The 27053-nt window shown below is 46.0% G+C and overlaps 2 protein-coding genes across 12 annotated transcripts in view; one reads left to right on the top strand and one right to left on the bottom strand.

Moving 5' to 3' along the window:
* ACOX3 (acyl-CoA oxidase 3, pristanoyl) overlaps positions 1 to 6156 on the top strand; it is a 32351-nt gene extending 26195 nt beyond the window's left edge. For all 4 annotated transcript variants that reach the window (XM_088131246.1, XM_088131245.1, XM_088131243.1 and 1 more), the window contains 3 exons: positions 1485 to 1552; positions 3068 to 3154; positions 4790 to 6156. In XM_088131246.1, the coding sequence (XP_087987372.1) occupies positions 1485 to 1552; positions 3068 to 3154; positions 4790 to 4909 (275 nt within the window). In that variant the 3' untranslated portion in view covers positions 4910 to 6156. The remainder of the gene's footprint in view (positions 1 to 1484; positions 1553 to 3067; positions 3155 to 4789) is intronic.
* A 4923-nt stretch (positions 6157 to 11079) lies between these two features.
* SH3TC1 (SH3 domain and tetratricopeptide repeats 1) overlaps positions 11080 to 27053 on the bottom strand; it is a 46572-nt gene continuing 30598 nt past the window's right edge. For 7 of the 8 annotated variants that reach the window (XM_088131111.1, XM_088131116.1, XM_088131113.1 and 4 more), the window contains 8 exons: positions 26569 to 26610; positions 20120 to 21799; positions 18187 to 18367; positions 16871 to 17021; positions 15993 to 16115; positions 15715 to 15865; positions 13669 to 13865; positions 11080 to 11633 (listed from right to left, as the gene is read on the bottom strand). In XM_088131111.1, coding sequence (XP_087987237.1) covers positions 11379 to 11633; positions 13669 to 13865; positions 15715 to 15865; positions 15993 to 16115; positions 16871 to 17021; positions 18187 to 18367; positions 20120 to 21799; positions 26569 to 26610 — 2780 coding nt within the window. In that variant the 3' untranslated portion in view covers positions 11080 to 11378. The remainder of the gene's footprint in view (positions 11634 to 13668; positions 13866 to 15714; positions 15866 to 15992; positions 16116 to 16870; positions 17022 to 18186; positions 18368 to 20119; positions 21800 to 26568; positions 26611 to 27053) is intronic. The other variant, XM_088131117.1, reaches the window with a different exon arrangement.

Below are 27053 nucleotides of genomic sequence, written 5' to 3'. Positions count from 1 at the left end.
CTCCGTGCACGAGAGACATTTTGAACCAGGTTAGGTCCTGCCCTCAGCCTGGGAAGAGCAGCTTGGGAACCTGCTTTCTCCTAGGTGGCAGCAGTTGGCAAAGTCTCTGGGTCCCCTTTTGCCTGAAAGAACAAAGTTCCGTCCAGCGATCTGGCCCAAAAACCCTGGCGACGGTTGGACAGACCCTCTAGAAGCCCTCTTCGCGCCTTTCCCTCCCTTCCCCCAGAGAAAAGCCCCCGTGGCTGTTACTTCTGATGGCCTCCCTTGGCTCATTGCCCCCCTCTCGTGGCAATCCCAGAGGGCACTCAAGGCCATTTGGTGAGAGGTGTGGGAACACCCACCCTTAGGGCGGTGCCTCACAAAGGAATGTCCACAAATTCAAAAGGCATGGCAGAATTTTTGGCTCAGCCGAGTCAGCCGTTGGTCCCAAGGTCCAGTTCCCAAAGCCACAACTCTACTTCACAATTTGGAGAAACACTCTTCTCCATTAAACTGGTGGCCAGGGGGCCATTCTGCCCCCACCGAGCCATCGCTCGACTCTCCCGTTTTCCGGTTTGCTATAAATCCAGACCTTTGAAAGTCAGGAGGCCTGGTTGACATTGTCCTCCGGGTCTCCTTGGTCGTTAACCTGAAAAGGGCCACTTAGGCTCCCCAGCTCTTGTGTCCTTTGCTCTTGGCCCCGCTGCCTAGCTCCCCTGGAAGTTGGGTGGTTTGCCCTCCCTCCCTCCCTCCCTCCCTCCCTGAGGGGGAAGGGTGGAGATGATGAAAATGGTGGTGGTCAGATTTTTATCCTATCTTCTATTGTTGTGGGGAAAACAGGAGGCAGAGTATTAGGAAGCTTTGCCTAGTCAACTCAAGACAGCAAACATGGCTAATACTCCTGCCTCCTATTTTCCCCACAACAACAATTCTGTTTGGGGCAAACAGGCATTCAGAGGCTGAGTTATGATGCCCCTTCTTTTACACGCCTGATAAATTAAAAAAAAAAGCCTTGGTTGGCTTTCTCAAAACTGGTAGGAAAGGAGGAAACTCTTCTGCCAACAGGTTTGCTGGTTAGGAGAAGCTGCTGCTTGTCGGGAGCACCTCTGGTCTCCTGGGACAACGGGTTTGAAGCCGGGTGACCCTTGGAAATGTTAATGCCCGGAAAGGCTCGCGTTAGGCATCCTGGGCAGAAACAAACCCTGTTGAATTCACTGTGAATTATTTCCATATGCTGCAGTCTGGAATATCTTGGATTCAAGGCACTAGAGCGTTTAGTCATCTGTACAGCACCTTCGGTTTATGTCAGAAATGATTTCTGCATGTATCTGACAGGAACTTAAAACTAAAGCAGTATTTCTCAACCCAGGCTGGCTGGGGAATCCTGGGAGTTGAAGTCCACCCATCTGAAAGCAGCCAAGTCTGAGAAACCCTGATCTAAAGTGTGCTTCAGTATGAATGAACTGTTTCATTCTGAATTTGTTATTGCTGTAAATATATTTCAGGTGGCTACATGTCAGGTGAAAATGCTGGTAAATTGATACAAGATTCAATTCTAGAACTTTGCTCAAAGGTATGTTCCAATATAGACTAAATACTTTGAAATATAAACTTTAAGCTCAGACATCTGGATGAGGATGTAGGGAATTTACTTATCCAATTTTTAGAAGCAGCACCGTAAGGAATCTGTCGAAATGAAGATCTGGACCAATTTTGGCAGGTGGGAGCCACGGGCTGCAGTCAAAAAGGGATAATCCAGCAGGTGTGACAGAGTCCCCTTGCTCTCGAGGAGCCCTATCCTGCCACCTCCTTAGAAGGTTGTGCCTCTCCAGTAGTTAACTCTCCACAGAGGTTGCATCTTTGATGCTTTCCTCGGTAGCTTGGTTGACAGTGTGTCTCTTCAGGTTTCACCCCAGAACAGAAACAGCTGACTTAACAATTGGAGTTGTAGCCCAGCAGTTGGACGCAGCGTGATTTTTGTTCTTCCTCCCAGGAATGTTGTGAGAGTTCTTCACGCTCCCTTTAAAATGGGAACTGAGTGCAGATACAACTAGAATGTGTATTTTGGGCATTCCTTTTCTCCCCGTTTTGCCCAAGATTCTACCCTTTTACACAATGCGGCGTCTGAGATCTTCCACATAGTTTGTATTCCTGGGCTGCCCAAAGAAACACGCTGCTGTGTGAAAGGTTTTGGATTCTTTTTCTCCTGGCCTTCACTTGCATTCCTGCTCTGTTAGATGGATTTGCGTGAGCTGTGGTTGACTTTGAAAGCTGTAAATATTACCGGGGGTGATACCTATAAAGATACAGATTGAAAGACAGTAGATTCAAAATCGTAAAAGTCATCTGATTTGGGAGGGAATACACTGATTTTTTTCAGAAAATACCTTTGGGAAAGGTATTGAATTGGGCTCTATGTCCTATTTTATTATTTACTGTATTGTGTTATTTTATTTATTCTGGTTTAGATGTAACAGATACCAACTCAACAAAGTTTCAGCATTTTCACCCCGAATCTTGCTTGGAATCTTGATTGAGGTTACCGAACGCTCAAACGTTTGTCCATCCTGTCAGATTTCAGTGGATTTTTAAGAGCATGGGTGTTAGGTTGACAGTCCGTCGTGTAAGAGAGGACTTTGCTTTTCGTACCCTGAATCTCCCCATGTTGAGCTTCCGGGCATGACCCCAACCAAGCTCTGTCCTCTCTTTCCGCCTCGTTGGTGACCTCCCTGCCCTTCCCAGCAAGGCCCCTGTGGCGGTGGGGGAAGTTTGGGTCAGTCGCTTTCGACCCGCCTACCTTCAGCTGCGTGTTCCAATGTTAGCCTCCTTTACTCAGTCTGGAGAGATCCTTTGGAGCTGTTTGCAATTCCCCGTTGGATTTTACTACCCTTGTGTCATTCATGAAAGTACGAAGCTACACTTTGTGAACCGAGTTCTCTGAAATAAAGCAAATATGGCCACAGCTTGAAACCTGAGGCTGGACAGGCATTTGCCCAGTCAATTATGCTGCTGTTGTAGGGTTGCCGTTGTCGTGGACTCTTCAGCACAACGCCCGACTCCTCTTCTTTTCCTTTTCTCTCTTTCCTAGCTGAAGGATGAGGCGGTGGCTCTGGTGGACGTCATTGCTCCCCCCGACTTTGTTCTCGGCTCACCAATTGGCAAGGCCAATGGAGAGGTAACCAGGGCCTCGCCCTCCTCGGGGGCCAAGGAAGAGTTGGCTTCTGACATGATCGCGTTTTCTGAATTGCATCACAGAACTTCAGAATTGTGTCCCAGTCTCCGATACTTAAGGCTGAGCCACACGACTGTGGCAAAAGGGCTCCGAAGCAAAAAGAAAAAGAAAAAAAGATTGATTTTTGGAAGTGTTGCCTCTCAGAGGATTGCAGCACTCCCCAGCCATCAACAGATGGCAGTGCCAGTCATGACCCTTCACGGTGCAGCACCAGGTTATATCAGGAAGCACCACAATGGAGCTCGGGAGGGGCAGATGAGGGACCTCGGTCTTCACGAGGTTCATGGGCACAGAGCAGGCAGCAGGCCTTCCTGGTGATAGCCCCCACCTTAGGAGACCCCTCCCTTGCAGAAGTGTCAGTGGCTCCAAACCTCCTTGCTTTCAAGAAGCTAATTAAATCCAGCAAGTTTGATGTTTGGGTTTATTATTAAATGTATGTGTTGCCCGACTCCCAGCGACTCAAAATTAACTCAGAGTCGTTACTGTTTTATAGAATCTATGAGGATTGTGGCATTTTACAAACATTAAATCCATCAATCAAATTATGTAATAATTACATAACTTTTTTAGATAACGTTTTATCTATAAAATGATAAAGGGTCATAACATGCTTCTTGCTTTTTGGCACGATACACAGAAGTGATAATATTCTAATATTTGCACGTTAGATTCTAGTTCCAGTTTAGTGTAGCTATTCTAATGTCATTTTCAGATGTTACTTTCAAACAATATTTTCTTACTTTCTCTAGCAGTCGTTGCGCAGCTGATAGTTGGAACGTTGCAGCGCGAGCTGAAATTGGCCTGGGTGGGGGGGTCCCCACTTTTTGCTTGTTTTGTTTCCTTTTTAAGAAGGGACATGAGTGGAGCGAGCAACCCAGAAAGAACTGGATTCAAAGGAGCATTTTTACTTTCAATAATTGCAGTGAAAAAAGAATCCTAGCAGCCGCACCTTTCCATGTGGCATATTTGCCAGATTTTTTTTTTTTTTGGGTGATTCCCCCAAGAAAGAAGCAGGAAAGAATACAGTCCACATTGACTAGACTAGACTAGACTAGACTAGACTAGACTAGACTAGACTAGACTAGACTAGAATAGAATAGAATAGAATAGAATAGAATAGAATAGAATAGAATAGAATAGAATAGAAATCTTTATTGTCATTGTACAACTTGTACAACAAAATTAATGCCACCCCAGTGCAGCTTTAAAAATATAAAAACCATGAAACACATAACACACATAAAACACATATAACACAACCTTCACATTCCATATTGCACAACCCCTGATGCTGCATTAATACTGCACTATACGATAGCATTCAGTATAGTTGCAGCTCTGAGATAGAAGCTATTCTTCAGCCTGTTGGTCCTTGTTTTCATTATCCCGCACCGTCTGCCAGATTGCAGATCTGGATTAAGAGTAGACGCTGGGTTGGTTGGCTGGCTTCTTTTTTTACTTGTCCATTTAACTGTTTAGATTTATAAGGGCTGCTGCACTCAGTGGAGACTCTTTAAAAAAGGTTGAAACCTACTGCTTTGACTGAAACTTCTCTTGTTTTTTGTTATGTTTTTCCAGCTCTATAAAAATCTATGGGGTGCAGTTCTTCAGGGCCCGAAGATACTGGAAAGGCCATCCTGGTGGTCAGAATTTTGTAACAATAAACCTGCCGTCGGTAAGTTGAAGTCCAGAATGTAAATGGAAAAGGACACGAAAACTGCTTACAAAGGAACTGTCTGATTAACCTTAATCTGGATCGTACGAGGGAAAGGATCATGTTCAATGAAGGTGGCGTTCCTGAAAAAAGACATGAAGCTTTGAAAAAGGAGCTAAGCACCACAGAGCCTACCGGTGGAAGCTTCCTTAAACCTGCTTCTCCTCTGCTTTCAAAATGATTGACCGTCCCCTCTCTGTCCCCGTTCAGGATTCCTGAAGATAAAATCCAATTGCTTCCCGAACAATAACTGTTAAACTAACTTTCTCTCCATAAGCTAATGACCATGTTGAAAGCCAGCTGCTTTTTCCTTAGATGTCAGTTTAAATACTTGCATTTGGTCCACGTGATTAACATAATCTTATTCTTTAAGAACAGAGTAGAAGAAAGATTTCAAGCTTGAATTACATTGTCATCAGTTTGCATCTGATGCCAACATGCCAGCTCAACATTGAAGGGGATAAAGTAAGCGGCAGATAGGAAAGGAATGCTTCGATTCCTCTTAGCTGCCGGTCTGGGAGCCAATACTCTACACGCTCTTCTTTTTAATAAGGTTTAGGGTAACCAACGCTGGAGAGAAAAAAGCCTTGAATGTATTCTCTTTCTGACATCCCACCTGCCATGTGCCTGGAAGACTTTGGTGGGGAAGAGCCCGCTGCCTGCAGGGCAGGAGGAAGATGACCTCGATGCCCTGGCGATGAATCTTGCGTCTCTCCATCATGGTCATCTTCCTTCCTCTCTTCACTGCCAGTGAGAGGTGGGAGGCCGTCCCAGTTCTGCAGGTCCACCCAACGCCCTTTTTATTACCTGGTAAAAAGGACCCAGTTGGAACCCCCAGGCACCGTCAACGCTTAATCAGATCACCTCCTTTTCCCCCTCTGCTTTTGAGAAGCAGGTTCTTCTTCCTCGCTGGGACCAAGACCAGAAGGCGTCCCTGAGCCTAACTTTCCTCTGAATCAGTGCAGGAAAAGGGAAGGTTTCTGTTTCCGTGCATTACAGAATCACAGGGTTGGAAAGGCAGAGGAGGTCATCCTGTCCGATCCTGGATAAGCATCTGAGCAAATCTGTCTGCTCAGCTGGGATGTATTACGGGCTGGGCGCTGCATCTGCTTGACTTGGATTCCAGCTCCCGCCGCCCATAAGGGAAAATCCCGCAGTCCGGGTCTGGTAGCCTCAGTTCTGCATTGCCATATATGTCTGCACAGAGTAATAATAAAAGGAAATTATAATGCTCGTTTGTTTGGTATGTCCATCCAAATTCACAGCAGCTTACAAACAAAACATCAGACTGGCTGTGGTACAACATAAACACATAAACAGTGAAACACCCCAAATCTGCCACAATAACTTCGCAGTGCTCATGGGAAGAGCCAAAGGAGAGAACTGCCGCTGCAGTGAACAATTCACGGATGACCGTCGCTCTGCCAGCCTCGCAGGGCATCCCCACCCCCCATCCACTGTTACCAGCCAGGCAGTCCCCAACCATCAAAGCCCCTCGGAAGCAATTTGGCTTCCAGCACTCTTTGGGGGGTCACCGCAAGAGGCCATCCTGTACAGTGGGAGCCGCAATGAACATCGACGCCTGGCTTCTGCGGCGGGGCAGGTGGAGGCAGCCTTCTCAGTGGCGGAGCCCAGTGTACAGGTGTTGGGGACGGGGGGAGCGGGACCCCCTCTTCGGTTGCTAGGGGGGAGAGGAAGTGGGAGAGATGCTGCTGCCTGCAGCCTGTGCTGCAGTGAGGCATCGAGGCAGCAAGTGCCTTTGGAGGGACGGCGGGAAGTTGGCAGCGGGGAGGGCCGTTGCTGGGAGTGCAGGGGCTGGTTCCTGGCCCTGGGGGGGGGGCGTGGGCTGGAGGCTTCCCTGGGAGCAGCGAAGCAAAGGCCCCGGCGGAGGGACAGGCTTCACCCCGAAGCCAAGGCAGGCGGGACGGAGGGAGATGGTTGGCTGCAGCCAGGAAGGCTGGGCAGAGGACCCGGAGGGGGGCATCGTGCACCGTCTGTGCAGAGGGACGGTCGATGAGGCACGGCCAAAGGCGCCGAGCACCCTCCAAAGTGAAGTGGCTGATTTCCCTTCCTCTCCTGCTTGCTGAAAAGCTGGGGAGGGGTGGCAGCCCTTCAAAGGGGCTCGTGCGGGTGGCTGCTTGCAAAGAGCCCTGCGGGAGAGGAGAGGCACAGGAAGTTGGGAACCGGACAGTCTGGAGACAGCTGTACATAGTTCTGTTTTTTCATTAATTCCTGTATATGTATTTGTAATAAAAGAACCCCCAAACCCTCCACCACCTCTGCCTTTTGAAACCGTGGTGTCCCTTAAAGGCACACCCAGCGCCACCTATAAGAGGAGCTCCGTCATGCTTGGCAGCTTCATTGACCAGGTCACATTATCATCGCTTGGAACCCCTGACTCATCCCATTGGTGCTCCAGACCTCGCTTTCGTTGCCTAATTCTGGCTCTGCTCCCCCAGGGCCTTGGGGTCGGGGGGGGGGGTAGCCCTGAATAATGAAATAGCGAATCATAAGTCCTTCAGGCTACAGAAAGGGGGGGTGTTGGATTCTGGAGCCTATTGTCCTCCCCCCACTCCTCCTCGCCTTCGGCATCAGGTCCTTCTACCTTCCCATTGCTCAGCTGCAAGTGGGTCTACGGGGCATCCTCATGGCGGTTGGCCGCCGGCTTCCTCCGAGCAGCTTGCTCAGCCGGTGATGGAGGGGTGCCTGGCTCACCTGCTCAACCGCCCGGCCAGACCCGCTTCCCTGCTCTCGGTGGAAGGGCCTCTCTTCTCGGGCAGCACCGCTGTCCAGCAGCAACCAGTTGGAGGCCCATTCAGGAGCTTAGCGGAGCATTCGGGGAACTCGGCAAGTTCCTCTAGACGGCCCGCACCCCCAGCGCCTTCCCTCCCGAGCTCTGGCCTGCAGGACGTCCCTCGGAGGGGATGCTGCCAGCCCCCACAGCCTCAGCCGACGGGAGCGACGGGTCCTCCTTTCCCTGCCCCGCCAGGGGTATCCACAGGGGGTCAAAAGAGTCCAGATGATGGCTACAACTATGCAATCAAAGCCCCCCCTTTTTTACATGCATGCTAAAAAGGGGGGGCTTTGATCATGTGGTTATGGCCACCCAGATGACTTTTGACCCCACCCCCCACCCCACCTGGGCCCTACCCTGCCAGATGCTCCGCTCCATTCTGGAAGTTTTGCTGGGTTGCATCTGGTGCGTTTTGCCAGTGTAACTTTACCTTCCCTAGAAGTCCAGCTGAAATGATCCAAGTACTGAATGTTCTCAGCAAATGCAGCTCCTTCTCTTAGGTGCCTAATGGCATGGTTACGTGGGCACATGGCTTCAGTGTGGCCATGAATTGTCTTCTAAATGTAGGGGCTTTTCAATATGCTGCCAGGTCAAATCCAGTTCGACTTGTTCTATGCTCCTGTCTTATATTACTAATTAATTTTATAGAAGGATATTGACATAGAAAATTTCCTTGGAAAACAGGCAGCGAGTTTTCCCAGCTGAATGATATGCACTCAGTGTTGATATAACTGAAAACATTCTGTAATGGGCTGAGAGAATAACCCTGAGAAAGAGCCGCAGCCAAGGCAACGCTCCGATAAGAGAAATCTCGGCCCAAAGCAGGAACGGAAGTTGCAAAAGCGTCTCAGGCTGGACCCTCCCTAGCTCTCTTGGGGGTAAAGGCAGGGACGGGGGACGACGCGTTCGGGCTTGCAAAGATCCTGTTGCTGTAACCCTAGAATAAAAGTGGCTTTGGTGTCATGACTTCGGTTTCCTAATCTGCTCTACCTTGAAGGGCTGACATCTACAACTCCTCTTCCGTTCAGCAGCTCCTTCGTCTTTTTTCACCTGGAGGTTCCCTTTGACCCCTCAGGTCATGACATCAGGGGAACATGTGTTTGCTCAACCTCCCATGTACTCTAGGCTCTCAGTAACAACCACTACACTTTACCTAGGTGTGTGTTTGCACTTTCACGTCAGTGTTGACTCCCTGCAGTCTTCTTGGCAAGATTTTGGAAGTGGGTTGCCCTGGCCTCCTCCTTCCTACCGCTGAGAGAGAGGGACTGGCTCAAGGTCACCAGGCTGGCTTCGTGGCCAAGGCGGGGCTAGAGCTCATGGTCCCCTGGTCTCTAGCCTGATGCTTTAACCGCTACACCAGACTGGCTGTCTTTACCTGGGACAAACTGGCAAATCTTGGTGCCACAGGACAAATGGACACACATTGGCACAGGAAAGGCAGTAGCCCAACACTAACAGCAGGGCCTTTCAACATCCCAAGGACACTTTTTAATGACCTCCAAGTGGCATCCTTCAGCAACTCCTTTTCTCAACTCAAGCAAATTTATTAACTTTCTTCAGTTTACCTACATTTTCTCCATTTTGCACACTGCTATGTATTTTATCCAGTCATGCAGGATAACACGCTCAGGTTACAAGGCACCCAGACTGCGCATTCGATTGCCCTAAATGAGAGGAATGCCGACCTCTAGGAGAACCCCTGCCCATTCCACAGATTTGCTGCTTTGTTCGCTGTGTTGACCTCAGCAAGAAAGAGGTCGCCTTGTTATGCAGAGAACTGTACATATTTCTGTAATTGATCTTCAGTTCCTTTTGTGCTATTTGGGTTGAGGAAATTCCTGTCAGATTTATTCCAGGATGAAAAGACACATGTTCTATTCCAACAGAAAGAATCTGTTGTAACTGGCTCAGTTACACTGAGGAGCAGCTAAGGATAATCCTGAAACAGACAGCGGCAGTTGCTATAAGGGGAATGTACTGGAAGGCCCCCAATTTCCTCATCCACGCCTTGTCAAATTCTCTTGAATGGCCTGGATGGGCTCAAACGCATTTTAACTTCTCTTTCTCCCACAGCTAAACCCTTGAAGACTAACCCAACGTCCAAATCTCTTGATCCTTCAGGACATCACCTCCTAAAGACCCAAACTGTACTGCAGTCCCTCTCATTGACACACGAGGCTGAGTGGGATGTTGAGTAGATCTTGATAAGATCACTCTCTGGTGGTGCTAGTGAAATCCTCAGGCTGTAACTGGATGACCCGCTGAATGTTATTACTTTACCCCAATCCCATCTGTTAAGAAAAAAGAAAAAAAAAGAGCCTGGCACCAGAAGGGGAAGCTGAACTTAAAATTGGATGGATGACTACTGAGCAGTAAAGCAGAAGATCGGGGTGATCTCCTGGAACAGAGCAGGCTTCATATTGGATCCTATCAGTAATGATGACATCATCCTGCCACCAAAGACCTGGTGGTGGGTCCTAAAGGGTTACCCAGAACTTCTCTCAAAACTCACTACACCTAGTGAGAAGGGCAAGAGGCCCAGGACGGCCTCGGTTCTTTTGTCTCCTCCAATTGCTGGATGTCTGGCCCACACCTAGTGGGACAATCTCAGCGACGACTTGTTTAAAACTAGGCATGCAATTGCCAATGTTGTATCTATCTTCCTCGCCAGTATCTGCAAGCCAAGTCAAAGAGAAACGACCCCTCTAGAAGCCTATTTAGCTAAATTAAGGGGCAAATAACCCATGACCCCTGTGACTTTAAAACCAGTAGCCTAAGAACAGAGAATGAGAACCAGACATCGGTCTAATTCCTATCTATCTATCTATCTATCTATCTATCTATCTATCTATCTATCTATCTATCTATCTATCTATCTATCATCTATCTTTTTTTTTAACGAGCACCCTGTGGTAATGGTTAGTTGGCTGTGTGCATTCAAAAAGTAAACGTTTAAAGAAATAAAGAACTAGCAGCCAGCCTTATCTCTGATTGTGGATGGCTTGTGGAGAATTGATAAAAAGAAACCAGATCCCAAACACTGAAAAACGGGACCGAGACTCGTCTTCCTGCGTCCTTCCTATCGAATGTTAAAGCCCGGGAGGCTCGAGGGGTTCCAGAAGAGGGCTTTGTGTTGGACTCCAGACCAAGCAGTTGGGCCGTGGGCCGCGGGCAGAAGCCCCGTGTTCCCCATTCACCTGCAGACTGGCAGCATTTTTGGAAGTCGTAAATCAAGTAATGCTTGCAAGGAACCCCCCCTTTCATTTGAAGATCTGTCATTGCTGCCCCAGGTAACATACGCATAACAGAGTTGTAAACACTATTTCCCAAGCAAATCTGGAAATATACTAAAATTGGAGAGGGAGACAATGTTAAGCTTCAGTTAGCATATTTATTATTTTCAGTTAACTCTTTCATTTGAACGCACCGGTTTTCTGGCTTCAACCGTTCCGCGGCTTCATAGCCAGCTGCTCCTGGGATCATCCCTGAGGCTGTTTCCTGACTTTGCCCTTGTTTCCTTCGGGGGGGGGTGGAGGAGAAGCTGGCCCTGAGTGCTGCTGCTGCTGCTGCTGGAACCGCAGCTCTGTTCTCAGAGGGCAGAAAGGGTGGTCGGTTCCTGCCCACCCCACCAGGCCCCCAGCAAACGCCCTCGGGGAGCCTCACAGGGCCTTCCTCCTGGGAGCCCACCTTGCCCTCAGAGCCTGGTCTGGAGAGAGGTTTATTCTGCAGATGTTGAGCTCGGTGGCGAAGGCTCTTGCTTTCTGATAGAAGAAGAGGGACATCTCCCGGTCCACGAGGAAATTGTGGTAAATTATGGCAAGTCTCGTGTAAATCTTCAGCTGCGCCTTTTTGTTCCCCAAGTCCATGGCAGCAGCCAGGGCCAGATTATAGTATCCTGCAGCGTCGAAAGGATCCTGAAACATCAAGCAATAGAGGGACTGTTGTTACTTTCTTAAAAATGGAAACCGGCTGGACGGTAAGTAGAAGCGTCGGAAAATAATGAGGGCCGCTGAGAGACGAGGCCGACACCGCCGTGACTAAAGGATGAAGCAGGCGCCCGAACAGAGAAGACCCAAAGCCAGGACTCGGGTCTGAAAGATCCTGGGGCGGGGGGGGAGATAAGAAGGAAAGAAGCATTAAGGAAACAAAGGAAAAAGCGTCACCGAACCAGGAAAGGGAAGTTGGGCCTGAGCACAAGGACCCCCCCAAATCCCATCCAGAGCTACCAGACCTGTAAATTAACAAGGCAAGAGTAGCTGCCCCTCTTGTGACTCAGCAAAGCAAGGACTTTGGGGGATAAAGGGGGCCCTGGAGCCCACCCACCCCTCTGGCTAGCGCCTGGCAGCCCAGCTGAGGAGGATGTGGGTCAGTGCGGATGAGTGTGTGTGTGTGCACATGTGTGCGAGGAGGAGTGGATGTACACGGTACCCAGTCAGGTCCTGCTGTCCTTTAACTTTACTGGGGCTCCGTGGATCCCAAAGGACCTGACGTGCCTCCGCGTTCGGTGGGAAGTGACTTGCGTGCCTCCCTAATTCTTTCCCGGCTGCTGGCCAGGGCTGTGCGCCTCGCCTGCCCCAGCCGCCCTGATCTGGAAAACCCAGGCAGAAAGCAGGGGGGCCTGCGAGGTCCGCGTGCCCCAACGGACCGTGAGCGCGCGACTGAGCGGCCCTAAGCCGAGCCCGGGAGCCATACAGCCCGGCAGCGCCCGATCCGCCTCTTTGCTGCTCTATTGCTGGCTCGGCTCCGCTCGGTGAATCTTGCCCAGCTCAAGCAAGCAAAAGGACGCCGTCGTGGTGGAAAAGGCTGGTTCTTTAGGGACCCACACATCCCCACAACCCCAACCTCAACACTGCAAAGCATCGCATTGTTTTGGTGGAACACCCACAGCCTCCCCCCTCCCCATTTGCCCCTGAGATTCGGCAGTGGTGGCAAACCTCAGTTAGGGCCAACGTTTCAAGAAAGGGCGGGGTGGCTTTCGCTGCCCGCCCTCCCGCTGCCAGGAAGGGGGCAGATGGTGGGCGGTTTCTGCTGCCGCCACCTCCTCAGCCACCCCATTCCATGACCTAACCCTGCCTGATCTCCCTGGCCTGGCCTCGCCCCTCGTCCGCCTGCCATCGGTCACTCCAGCAGCCCTAGGTCTTCGGGACCGGCCACCGCTTTCTTCCCGTTTTCCAACCGTTTTCTTCCCGAGTCTCGACTCTGCAGCTGGCTTCTGTTTGGGGTGACAGGGAGTGACAACGGGCCAGGCCTCCTCCCACGCCTGGCTTCCCAAGCAGTGACAGGGAGACGGGAAGCTTCACGAGCCTGCAGAGAACAGCTAAGAAGGCAGAGCATGCAGGAGGGTGTGTGTGTGTGTGTGTGTGTGTGTGTGTGAGAGAGAGAGAGAGAGAGAAAGAGAGAGGTGTGCAATAACAAGCATCGATGGAATGGGGGTTGCGCATTCCCTCATCCAAAATTAGGAGCCTTTTCTTTCTACAACAACATTTTGCACCTTTGAATTGCTTGCAGGAGACTGTAGACTGAACGCTGTAACTTGCTGCCTCTAACAACGCACAAGTTCTTCAAAATAAGGGGCCGACGCCTTCTTCACGGGGGAAGAAAGAGGCAGCAGTCACTGGGGGAGGTATCATTGAAAAAAGATCATAGCCCAATCCTGATCCTCTAAATCAGCAAGGTCAGCGGTTGTAGATCACAGGGGCTGTAGACCAACCTCTGGTGAGCTTTGCGTGGTTGATCTCTGCCTTTCTGGTAAGATGATCCAATTTATTTTGTGCGAACCATGGCAAAAGCCATACTTCACTTGGGTTGGACGGGACCTTGCTTATCTGAAACCAGCCCCGCTTCTTCTTCCCTTCTATTCCTGTCTCTTTCCTAAGTAAACACTCCAGATCCAGGTGAAGCAAAATGGATCTTCCGTCTTCAGGTTTTAATTCCACCTGACTGTCTTACCTTCAGATCATAGAAGGTGATGTCTCCCAGGAGAAGGTAAACTTTGACGTAATAGAGGGCTTCCTCATCAAACTCAAGAGGGGAGGGACACAGGGAAACTGCTTTTAGGAAGAAATGCTCAGCGAGTTCGCACTGCCCCAAGTGATGGTGGATGACTGCCAGGCGGTGATAGGCCACTCGTTCACTTAACTGATCTCCTAGTGAAGGAAGCACAGAAAGAGCCAGCCATGAGAGAAAGAAGGACAGCAGATAGTAGGTGCCTTCAGGGGAGCACACCAAGGACCTGGGAGTGAGCATCAGGCCACAAAATATGCCAGCGGGGAGAACTTTAGTCTCTCCTTGACACAGAATTTGGCTCTTTGCTGGTGCTCCGATACCGTGCTTTGACACTGCATTAAAATTCATTAAAATTCCTGGGGGGTAGCCACCATGTTTTCTTTTACACAGCATTTCTGAGAATGGCACACAGCATAATTTCCCAGAGCGGTTTGCATGCCTGGCAGAATTCTAGCTGCCGAACAGTTTTAGAAGCCTCAAGAAACTGTGGCCCTCTAGACGTTGCTTCAAGTGGGACACGCGGCTGGGCTGTGTAGAGCTGGGGACCAGCAACATCTGGAGCACTGAAGGAAAGACCGTCTCCAATTAATACCGAATATAAATAAAACAACAATCACAAAACCTAAAATCCCCAAGTTTGAATTTTTTGATCTATCCATGAAGATTCCGTAAAGACGCTATGAATCTGTGGAAGGCATGTGACTGACAGAGATTTATCCTTGGTTTTGTTAGAAACTACAGTTGGAATCAAAAGATGGGGATATCTCTTGCTCAGTCTCTGTGTGTTAATTTCACCTGCTCCCTTTATAAATATGCTAAGCTTCAGAGGGTCGTTTCAGCAGGTGGAGGCCATTGATTTGGGGGTGCGGGAGGTCTTTGCCCAGCTTTGGCTGCGTGCCAATTGTGGGCCTTTTTAGACCGGGATGCTCTGATGACAGTGAAAAATCGTGACAATTAGACAATGTCAGCACATTCTACTTCATTGGTCCAAACTATAGTAGCTTGGCTGCCAGTGAGGACAGCAGAACAAGCAACGGGACACTGACGCTACGGTCACTGTGTTGCTACCAGGATCAATCCCAAGCTGTTACCTACAAGGCCCTGCAAGACCTACAATGATGTGTCTCACCTCCCAGGGGCTTCCAGGACTGTCTCTCCCAGCAAGACGCGGGCCCTTCTTTTAGGGGCCCCACCCCATCTGAAGTGAAGGGGAGGATGCTAACCCTGCAGTCTGGAAGGCCCTGGGCCTTCTGGCCTTCGCCTTTGGTCACTTTGCAACATTTGGGTGTGACCGGTGGCAAAGTTGGGGATTTTGGGGCATCCTGATGTTATTGTAAACCACCTAGAGTCCTGTGGAGCAGGCAGCATTCAAATGGTCGTATACATAAATAAAACCATCACTAAGAGCGGTTGCATGCTAGTGCTGCAATGGGGCTTGCTCCACCCCTTTTTAAGTCTTCCATCCCTTTAGTTCTTCAAAGAGATTTCCGCTAGAAGAGCTTTCTGCAAGATTTGGGGGCAGGAATCTTCCGTTACAAGTCTGTAAAAGCCCACAGCTGACTCCCGGTAATCCTTTGCCTTTGCAACTAGCTCCCAGCCTTGCTCTGCCCTTCTCTGATTTCTCCTTCCAGACCCTCACTGCCCAAACACTGATGATTCTTGCTCCTACTGTACTTGGGGTGGTGGATACTTACCTAACAACCAGACCGTGGATGTCTGCAGGCGTGGTCCCATAAAAAGCAAGTGAAGCTTTGATCGTAGCACAGTGGCCACCGTACTGACATTTTTGACCCCACCCTGCAGGCACCCTGGACAAGGCTGTCAATCACAGGATTCAGCACTCTTTCCTCCCTTTTCCACCATGTGCACCTAAGAAGCATTTTTACAGACTGCACTAAATAATGATGCACGAGGTCAACTATAAATCTCTCTGTATACAACTTTGAATCATTCCCAAGTGACTTTTAGAAATGCAGTAGACAGGTTTACCTAAATTGACACTGAGCATTAAGGATGTTTGGGCGTATCCTAGACATTCATCATACTTCTGTAAGGTTAAGAACAACCCAACCAACTTGTTGAAGAGCCGAAGTTCAGCGCTGCTGTTTTTAGCTTTCACAGCAAGTGGTAGAGCCTTGTCCTAAAATAAGAGCAAGAACAAGAACAAAACAGGGCGTCTTGCACAGTGTAACGTCCCAAAGATGCCACCCAGCTTTATCTGTCCTACTAAAGGAGTTCCGTGGGGATGGCGAAGAGGCGATACGCACCCTGTAGAAGGGCGCTGCTCTTTCCTTTTCCCAGTCTCCGTTGAAAAAGATGTCTCCTGAAGCTTCAAGCATTTCCATTTCTAAATTAGGATCCCGAGTACACAGAGCAGCATTGTGAGCAACCTAGAAGGAAAAACCTATTCTGCAATACTGAGCAATACAAACAGTAACATTTCCAACAGAAGCGCTACACAACTAAAAACTATTTTTAATTCACTTTCCTCTTTTTCAATGTTCCATGAATAGACATTATGGAATTAGAACTGCTGCTAGCCACCTCTGCCTAATATCACATTTTACATTTGAATAAGAAGTGGGTCATTTCCTCTTTAGTGATCTAGCAGATCTTCTAGAATTATCCAAAATAACAGCCATGAGGACAGGCTTTCCATCACTTCAGCCAAGGCCTGGTGATGCCTTGAGGATCCTAAAGTCACTACAGAGGAGATGGTCTAGGGCAGGGTTTCTCAACCTTGGCAACTTTAAGAAGTGTGGATTTCAACTCTGAAGACCAAGCTTCCAGGAATTCCCTCGCATTTTTGGATTTAGCTTGGTCTAAAATGCTGAGAGTTTCCCAGTTGAAACTATGGTTCAGTCTGTCCATGTGTTGTGAGATTAAGGAGTTTTCATTGTGTCTTCTGACTGCTAGTTGGTGCTCATCGATGTGCTCTGCTAGCCTTCTGCCTGTCTCTCCTACATTTTGAGGACAGAGCAGCCCTCAAAAGCCCGAGGAAGGACCAAACCATCATCATCCTCCCAGCAAAGGCCGAACCACAGTTATTATGGATAAATCACAATACTTGCAAAAAGCCAAAAAGTTATTAGAGGACAAAGAAACCTACATCCCAGTTAACACCAACCCAATACAGACATCTTACCTGGATATAAACATCGACCAGCTCGTTCTCCCTCAGCGCATAATATATCTTTCCTGCCTGAAGCCACGCCTGCGCTTCCTTATCTTTGGCTTGAAGATCAATGAATATCCCGAGGCTTCTCTTGAGATAGTCCAGGGCGGACCGGCATGCCCTGAAGGAGAAGGAGAAGGAGAAGGAGAAGGAGAAGGAGAAGGAGAAGGAGAAGGAGGAGAAGGAGAAGGAGAAGGAGAAGGAGAAGGAGAAATGCTTCCCAGCTGACCCTGTACTGCCATCCTCAAAACTTATGAGCACCAACCAACAGATTGCTTTGATACACTGTGGATCCTCAGTTTAACCTTCTGCCATGCGCAGGAAAATCAGTGAAACCAAAATCATGTTTGAGAGGCTCTTCTGAGAAACTCCCAGACAGGGGCATCCACAGCCTCTGTAGACAGACTGTTGGGCAGACCTTACCCTCAGGAAGTACAAGTAGCTACAACACAATCTTAAATTTTAAGAAGATATTTTTATTCAGATACACAACCGGATAACTATTTATCAATTGTGGAAAACACACATCTAGTTAGAAATTGTTTTGGAGATTGTGATCAAACTAACTAAACTGTTCTAGGAGATTATGATCAAACTAACAACCACTGAAGACTTTGTTGATAGAAACATTAGGAAATCTATAGTAACAGCATCAACACCAGCCCTGTGAGCGTAATGTTTGGAGACACCTGTAAGCTAGAGATCATCATGCAAAACTGCAGTCAACAAATCTCTCTGAGCTGGTGGAATTTTTTTCTGGCATGGTTCCTGCACCATACAGGGATAAAAAACGGAGCACGCAGAGCTCTCAGTACGAGAGGATCTAGAAAAGTTTCACCAGTTGAAATTCTGCTTGTCATGAAACTCAAAAAGTCAGAAGGAAGGTGGCAGGCCTAGTTCTTCTCCCTGCAAGATCAGAAACTTGGTCTTCTTAGCACTATTTTCAGAAGGCTGTTTGTGTGGTTCCCTTAATCCAAAAGATTGAAATGCCTGAACCACTTAGGGGAATGTAGGCATCCTGCAGCAGCTGTGGGGAAGGGCTGAACTACGCCGCCCATCCAGCAGCGCTCATGCCAGAAGAGGGTAAACCGGTTCATGGTGATGGAAACTTAAATCCCGACATCAAAAGCGTGCCTGTCCTTGGTATAAAATACCCTTTTGTTGAGAAGAAGAAGGCCTCTTCTGCTTGCAGAAGGGTACTTTTGTATCCAGCCCACTAACAAAGTGGCAGTGTAACAAAACACTGTTTATCCGAAAGAAAGAACCTCACGGTTTTCAGTTCTTACCTTTCCGTTCCTAAAGACAGATAGAGCTGACTGATGGTTTCTAGCACCTGTCCTTCCATGACCTTATCAGATGTTTTCCTAACCAAGGTGAGCTGACATTCGTTGTAGAGGACACACTGCGCTGGATCTGGGACAACCGTGCTGTAGAACTGACACAGATGCTGAACAGCCTGGAGCTGCCCTAGAAAGGAGGAGTGGTTGGTCCATTAACGGAACAACGTCTTTCAAAGGGGCAGCAACAGCAGGACATACTCAGCCCCCGCAGCTTTAGATCAGGCCTTCGCATTCAGCATCACTTTCCATGCTGCGAATTGCTTGATCCACATCAACAACAACAATCAGCAAATGCCCTTATCAGGGCTACTGTAGGTTCACCCAGTCGCCAAAGAGCATTTGAACTTCGAGGGATATCTTACCTGTTCTAGGCAGCTCACGAAAGCTCACCATTCCTTAAAAGCATTTTTAATTTTGAACATAAGAAGGAAGAAGGTATTACTTACCTGGAAAGTAATCCTACTAACTAATTTAAATGTAAATAAAATGAATTCAAATCTGTTTTCTGCCCAGCTCCAACTTCACTTTGTGAGCGTCCTCCAAGTGCTCACTCTTGCGTCTCATGGAGGGAGATTAGACCTCCTGTCCCTGGAGCAGAGCCGTGTCTGGACACAAGCCGCCTCTTCTTTTCCGGTTCTTGTGGCTACTGCTTTTGCTTATTGAACTCACCATCATATCCTTACTATTTGTTTCTATCAAGGATTTTATTGGAAAGAATCACAGAATGCAAGGGCTAGAAGAGACCTTGGAGATAATGAGCAGGTGAGCCACTGAATGTTGAAAATGGATTTCCTCTGCCTGCCTTTCTCCCTCCCCTGCTCACACTTCTAGAAACAGAAGTTGTTAAGAGCGTTCATGCAGGTGTTTTGTTTAAACTAAATGTTAGATTCTTTAATTAAAACAAATCTAAATTGCCAAAAGTTGAGTCCTTTTACTAATTGCATTTCTGGGTTTAATCACAGGATTCATACAATCAGCTAAAAGCAAACTAACGTGTAAAGCATTTGTCCATGGACAGCAGAAATTTTTGCTGTAAAAAATATGAAGACACATTAAGTACCTTCAGCGGGTAGAAGAGGTGGCATATAAATGCATGCAAATAAATAAATAAGCTGCAAATGCTTACAACTGCTGTCTCAGGAGCAAAGTGCTAGGCATCTCCAGACCTTTGGAAAATTGTGCTTTTACTTCAGGCAAGTTATTCCTATGGGCTGATGTACAACTGTGTCTTCTGCTCACGTAATAGGAGAGTCCATTCATGTGTCTGTGACTGGTTACAAATGTGGGGGACAAGCTGGAGGCAGGGTTCCTCCTGAATTCTTGCTCTGAAGCTTGGGGATGCTGTCCAAGTATTCTCTCTTCCTCTTCACCAAAAACTCATCCTGCAGATCATAGCATGCTTGCAATGTAAACTGAGAAACTCACCCTTACTCTACACAGAGCCCTGCTCAAACCATGATCAGAGGAGTTTACAAAGTTTTAGAAGTTTACAAAGTCCTTTGCGTATTGAAAGTCATGAGCAGTAAGAATAGGAATAACAGTTGGGAGGAGGAGGAGGAGGAGGCAGAAGCTTCCACCCACTCTTCCTGTATCTTCTATCCCTTGCTGGTTCCTTCTCATAAGAACAGAGGGAGACATAAAAGGCAGCAGCCTTGTCTTGAAACATGTGCGTGAGCAGGCGGACAGAAGAAACCTGAGCAATGCCCTCAAACCCTAGAGAAACCTCAAGGACAGCAGAGGAGTGGACCAAGATAAAAAAGAACAGAAGAAAATCCAGCTTTGCTCCCAATTCTCTGGGCAGCAACCCTTCACCTTGGTAGCTGGGAAAAAGCTTCAAAATATATTTTATCCTAACTCTGAGCCAAGGAAACGTATTTACCTTCCACATCATCGAGTTCCATTGCCACCAGAAAGGCCCATTCGTAACAACACCGCCCTTTATCCTTATGGATCCCACTGGCGTAGTGGCACCCTAGCCTGAGTAGAATGGCTGTGAAGCTTCCCCCACATTCTCTGCTGGAGAGTTCAGAGAAGAGCTGGACGGCTTTCATTAAGAAATGCTCTCCCAGGCCTTGGGCAGACGAATGCAGGCAAAGCATCCCAAGGTTGGCCAAAGCCACTGCCTCATTAGCTGCGCTTCCCATCTCTCTAGAAATGCTCAGGGCTTTAAAATAGCTCTCAGTGGCTTGCCTGGGGCAGTTCATTCGTCTCAGACTGATGGCAGCCATGTTATGAACAACACCTAACTGCTGGCGGGTGCTCCTGGTAGTCTCTGTGACAGCATTTAAAATGTATAGAGCCACCTCGTTCTGCTGATGGAGTATATAGAGCCAGCTGAGGAAAATGAAGTGATTAATGGTGTCTTCCACGCTTGCACATGTGTTTAGGTCTAAAACCTCCTCCATGTAGCCAATTGCTTTTTCGTACTGTTTGTAATGGCTATGTAGCTGAGACAGTTCATAGTAAATGATGCTGCGCAGCTTTTGGCTTCCCCTGCTACTTTCCAGTGCATAAAGCAGTTCTCTGAGATAAAATGCCATTTGGGAAGGGTGTGTTTGTCCCACAGATGTGGGATGGTGGAGTTTGGAAGCATTTCTTAACACTAAATCGATGCTTCTGAACAACTCCAGCACAGTACAGAAGCTGTGAGAAGAGGCCACCTTGGCGCAGCTTAGCGCAAGGTGGGGCAGGCACTTCTGGCTGTAGAGCTGGCCCAGCTTCCAATAGCAGTCCACGGATGCGCTGCCATTCGGCAGCCCCTGGCCCTTATTCAGCAGCTGCTGCAGCCTTTCCAGAAAGGGGAGAGCTTCCTCCCCTCGCTTAAAGCTCAGGTAATGCTTTGCTAGCAGGAAACAGGCCCTGGCTTCTGCGTTTCTGCTCTGACTGAGCACAGCTCTTTTCAAAGCATATTTCAAGATATCCAGCGCCATCTCCGTACTGTCTAAGTCACTGGCCATGCCCATCAGCAAAGCAGCAGCTTTGTCAAGAAAGCAAGCACATTTCTCCATATTCTTCTGTTTCAGGTAAATGCCTGTTAGATTGGTATAAAGAGTAGCTATAAGGCGGAGGTCATGAAAATCCCCTCGTACAATTGCCAGAGCTTCTTCAAAATATACTCGAGCCTGAGAAAGTTTGAACTTCCGGACACTCATTCTTCCCAGCAGATAGCAGAGCCGCGTCATGGCCCGGGGCAGGTCGGCTTGTCTGGCCACTGCCCGAGCCCGGGCCAAGTAACCCACCAGCTCTTCTTCAGTGGCATCGCCCTGGAAGAGTGTCTTGAGAAAGGAAAATGAAGGGTCATACAGACTTCCAAAGCCCACTTCGTAGCCTTCCTGATTCAAAAACAACAATAACGAATCAGGAATTTCTGGCCCAGAAGTACTGTCTTGGCGCACGCAGAAACATTGCTTCTGCAGAATAGGAGGTTCCTGCCTGTCAGAAGTGGGGAGATGCTTTTTCTGATTGTCAGTCGACTGAAAGCTCTTCATCTTCATTAGTGACTGCACCACCCTGCATGGGGTTGGACTCTCCCTTTTGTTAAAGAAGGAATGTGGCATTTCTGAAAGACATAAAAAGGGGAAGGCTGCAAGGCTTATGGCAAAAAAGCAGAAACAGAAAGATAAGCTTAACAAGGAGTGGATGTAAGAAAGTTTAAAATGGATAAAGAAGACAGTTATTTTTTGGTGAAATAGACAAACCATATCTTCATGGGAATGTTTCTTGTTTACTATTAAAGAGTGAAGATAATTGGTGGGTTTTATAAAACAAAAGGTAATATGAGCTAGACTATGATGCTGACTGTAACTATGGAGTGCCATTTGAGATGTAAGTATTAAGGGCAGAGGAAGACTGAACAGAAAAAAAAATGAGGGGGGAGCTTGTGTTTTACTCTTTCCCTTGCAACTGAGACACTTTCACTTTTGGATTACAATATTACAATGGCAATGACCAGAAAAGCAGCAAAAACAGCAGAGCGGAGGAGAGGATCACTAGAACAACCTGCAGAGAGAGGAATTACACCAGATTTTCTTCAGAAAATGTTCGAGGAATTAGGCAATAAGTTATCAAGTAATCACTTGATACTAAATTGACAGCTTTTGAAAAAAGAATGGATCAAAGACTTGTAAAGATGAAAGAGAAGATGAAAGAAGAAGTCAAGAAGGTGGAAAGTTCTGTAAAACAAGTGTCTGGAGATGTAAAACAAATTAATGACAAAGTGGAAACTCTGGAGAGTAAGACAGAAGTTATAGGCAGAGGGTTCAAAAGAGAACTGGGCAATTTCGCCCTATTGGAATTAAGAGAGAAGGAATTTTATTTGACATTTAGAGCAATCCCAGAGGATTCTGGTGAAGATATTAGAGAAAAGGTGATTAAAGCTTTAGCAAATCTTTTAGATTGGGATGAGGAGGATACAGAGGCAGAAATTGATAAAGTATATAGAATAAATACAAGATTTGGAGAGTAAGAGATGTTTCAAGGGATGTCTTGGTGCATTTGTCAGGAAGAAGACAAGAGATCAAGTTTTGCAGCAACATTTTAATATACGACTAAAGACTGATAATACAGATGTAATTGTTCTTAAAGAAATTCCTATTAGAATTTTGCATAAGAGAAAAGAGTATTTTTTGACTAATAGATTAAAACAAAAAAAGATTCCATTTCAATGGGATACATTGGAAGGTATGATTTTTACTTTTAAACAACAGAGGTTTCACAGAATTCTGTCCAGGAGGCAAGGGAATTTCTAGAAAAAAATAGAGGACTTGGAGGAGATTCAAAAGGAGGTGTCAGATGAGACTACACAAAAACTTCAATAGGTGCAACAGGAATCTGAAAGGGATAATACAGAATTGGGCGCTACAGATACCAACTTTCCTACATTTTTGGCTTGATTATGGATTACAAATGCTTCATGTGGAATATAAATGGAACAAATGCTCCTCAAAAAAGAAAAAAAATCATTATTTGAAAAAATTAAAACAAGATATAATTTGCCTACAAGAAACACATATTAGAAAAAAGGACATAAATATTTGATTTATAAAAATGTGGGTAAAGGATTTATTTCAGCAGGAAAAGAAAAGAAAAAAGAAATGGGACGGAAGAAATTTTCTAATGAAAATTGATGTTTGATGGGGGATTGGAATGGAGTGGTCTCCCCACAAGTGTACAGAACTTGTGAGAAACATGTACAGTGTACAGAATATGTGAGAAACATATTAAAATTACTAAAGCAAACTGCCAAAAGTTTTTTTTTTAATTTGATGGATAATTTAGGGTTGGTTGATATATGGAGACAGAAAAACGGCAATTAAAGAGAGCATACCTATTTTTTTGAAAGACATACATCCTTTTCAAGAATAGATAAGATTTGGATTTCAAAGAATTTGGCTAATAAGGTTTCTAAAATAGAGATATTACCAAATACTTTTTTGGGATCATAATCCTATGAGTTTAGTTTATAAAAGGAAATCTAGTTCTTTTAGATGGAGACTAAATGAAATGTTGCTACAGAAAGAAGCGATAGTGGAGGATTGTAAAAAGAAATTTAGAGAATATTTTTGAAAATAACTTAGATAAAGGTACTACTTTGTGAGAGGAAAAAACTGATTTATTAATACTTAAGGCCTTTGTTAATTGTAACATACAAATTAAACAAGCTTATAGAGCAATAAATAAAATTGCTATGTGGACTAAAGTTTTCAGTCATGGACAGGAAGTTGGAAAATAGATGGACAAGATAAAGTGCTAATAGAAGGAGTGTGACAGGAGAAATGGAACAGGGAAGTATGGTAAAATTAGCACCAAGGACGTTATGAATCAGTTGCTAATCCTGGGAGTCATGTCTGTGGCCTGCGGTTTTTGAGGATAAAAAGGATTGCAAAAAGGGGGTCGGGGCCACTTGGCCCAGCTGTCTTACCTGACTGCTTGCTTGTGCTGGTCCTCATTGCAATGTGAATCTAAGTACCTTGTATGCTACTGGTTGAATTTTACTTGCTTATTGAACTAACATTTAATAAAACTTTTAGAACTTTGAAGTGACTTATGTTCTGGTGTGTCTGTCTCCCGTGTTTAATGAGGTTTTTCCCCTGACAGTTTTAAGAATGATTTGGTATGCCAGAGAGTTGGAAAGAGGCCAACGTAGTATTAAAACCTAAAGCGGGACAAGATTTGATTTCAGCAAGGAACTATAGGCCAATATCATTATTGAATAATGGCCACAAGTTGTTCACAATGATTCTAGCTGATAGACTGAAAATAATTTTGCAAGAATTTATTCATGGGGATCAATGGGGGGGGGGGTTTACCTAAAAGACAGTTAAAGGACAATCTTAGAAATGTGTTGGACATTTTGGAATATTTGGAGCAACATAATGAAAAACAAGCCGCATTGATCTTTTTAGATGCAGAGAAGGCCTTTGACAATTTGAACTGGGCTTTCTTATTCAGGGTTTTAAAAGATATGAAATTTGGAAAGAACTTTATAAAATGGGTTAGATCGATTTACACTTCATAGAAACCACAAATAATTGTTAATGGAGATTTAACAAAATCCTGTGAGATACAAAAAGGAACAAGACAGGATGCCCACTGCCTCCTCTCTTGTTTGTTTTGGTTCTTACTGAATAGAGATATTAGACAAGATGAGAGGATTGTGGGAGTACAGTTTAAAAAAGAAACTTATAAGTTAAGAGGTCTTGCAGATGACTTGGTGTTGGTTTTGGAAAATCCTTTAAAGGGAATTGAAAGAATCTGGTGCATTAGTAGGTTTTAAGATCAAGAAATATCAGGTGTTTCAAGATGCAAAGAGGAGGACAGAGGAGGAAAGAGGAGGATTGGGTTTATCTGATTTGAAATTGTATTTTGCAACTTGCTGTTTGACATGGATGAAAGAGTGGGTGCTGCTGAGAAACAGAAGGCTTTGGGGGTTAGAAGGACACAGCCTGATATTTGTGGTATGACAAAATCAAGGTTAATGTGGATTTTAAAAATCATTATGTTAGATGTGCCATACGGAATAGACACAAACCCAGGTTGTGCCCGAAAGCACCTTTGTGGCTCTCAGCACAAGAAGCATTTTATAGATGAGAAATGACAGGTAAACACAAATGGGTAACCTATTGCGAGATACGAGAATTTGTCAAGGGGAATATAAAATAAAATCAAGAGATCTGGTGGCATATAGTTGTCAATGGTTTTCTTATTTACAGTTGTTAGAAAGATTTAAAGTAGACAAAAGAATTTATGGTTCTGAACATTGTAAGACTGAGTTTGAAATAAATTGTGTACAAATAATGAACATGTAATTGCTAATATGTATAAACTTTTATTGAAATTTGAAACAGAAGAACTAGTGAAAGAATGTATGATAAAGTGGGCTAAAATTTTGGTTATAATATACAGATGGAGCAATGGGAAAATATGTGGCTGAAAGGATTGAAATTTACATTATGCTAAAATCTTAAAGATAATTTTAATAAAATGATGTATTGTTGGCATATGTCACCAGATAAATTGTCTAAAATGTATAAAGGCACTACAAATTTATGCTGGAAATGTGAACAACAAGAAAGGTCATTTTATCATGCTTGGTGGACATGTAAAAAAGCTAGAAAAATCTGGATTCAAATACATACACTGATTCAGAGGGTTTTAAAGACTAATATAGAATTGAGACCATATTTCTTTCTTTTGGGATTCATGGACAAACAGTTGGAAAAAAGTCATGGAACTCTGGTTTTGTATGTGATAACTTCAGCAAGATTATTGTATGCACAAAGATGGAAAGATTCAGGATTACCCACAATGGAGGAATGGCTGGTCAAGTTGATGGAACTTGTTGAAATGGCCAAACTGATTAGAGAGAAGACAATATCTATGTTTTTTGCTGAGTGGAAACCCCTTATGGACTTTTTGCGTAAAACAGAAAAAAATGAACTTATGATTTATGGTTTTCCTAGACAGGATAGATTATAGAGGATATTGTAACCATAGAATAAGAGGTAAATTGTAGTTATTGTAAAGAAGATTGGAAGCCACCTCTCTGTATCTTTTTTCTTTCTTTTCTATTTTTTTTCTTTTTTTTTCTTACACTTTTAGCTTTCTCTTTGATTTCCTTCTTTTTCCTTTTTCTTTCTTACTTTTGATTAGTTTGCCCTAGTTTTTATCTTCTCTTTTAAAACTTTTAATAAAACCATTAAAAAAGAAAAAGCTCAGAGTAAAGCTTCCATCCTGCATTCTCTGTCAGCCCAATGCTCCTTTCTCCACCTTGTTTTATGCTTAAGAAAAGAGAGTGTGCCCACCACCTTGCCCATTTACGCCCTTTACCTTGCTCACGAGGCTTCTGAAGGTCAGCGTCATTCTGCGCATCTGGTAGATGAGAAAGAGAAAAAGGAGAGCTTCATTCAGGCCACGTTTGGCTTATTGACTGCCCTTTGCTAGAGGCCCAACCATGAGACTCGAACGCCACTTCTGGTGCATTGCGGGAGGCCACGCGACAACTTGGTGACTTCACCTGGGGATGCCAAGATTTGGGCCTGTTCTGAGTGGGGAGGGGCGTTAAAAGGGACAGGAAGAGTAGTCCACCTCCCCAGGACTTCTGCTCCTCACCCTGCCCTTTCAGGCCCAGATCAGCCTAAAAGCAGCACTTTGGGTCCGGGTGTGTATGCGTGACCAGGGGCTTCCCTCTCACCCCACATTTGAACAAGGTAGGAGCTACATCTGTTTCACCGCAGAGAAAATCCACTCCAGATCTCAGGAGTCCACAGAAGCAGTAGCCGCAGCAGCTCAGCCTTCCTGCTTGCCTGGTGAAT

This window comes from Python bivittatus, unplaced genomic scaffold (genome assembly GCF_059951505.1).
Source record: "Python bivittatus isolate LINGU-HERP-01145 unplaced genomic scaffold, Pbiv_v1 ctg000970_np1212, whole genome shotgun sequence".
NCBI classification, from domain to species: Eukaryota; Metazoa; Chordata; class Lepidosauria; order Squamata; family Pythonidae; genus Python; species Python bivittatus.
The sequence above is the reverse complement of the archived record's forward strand: the minus strand, read 5'-3'. Positions and strand labels throughout refer to the sequence as shown.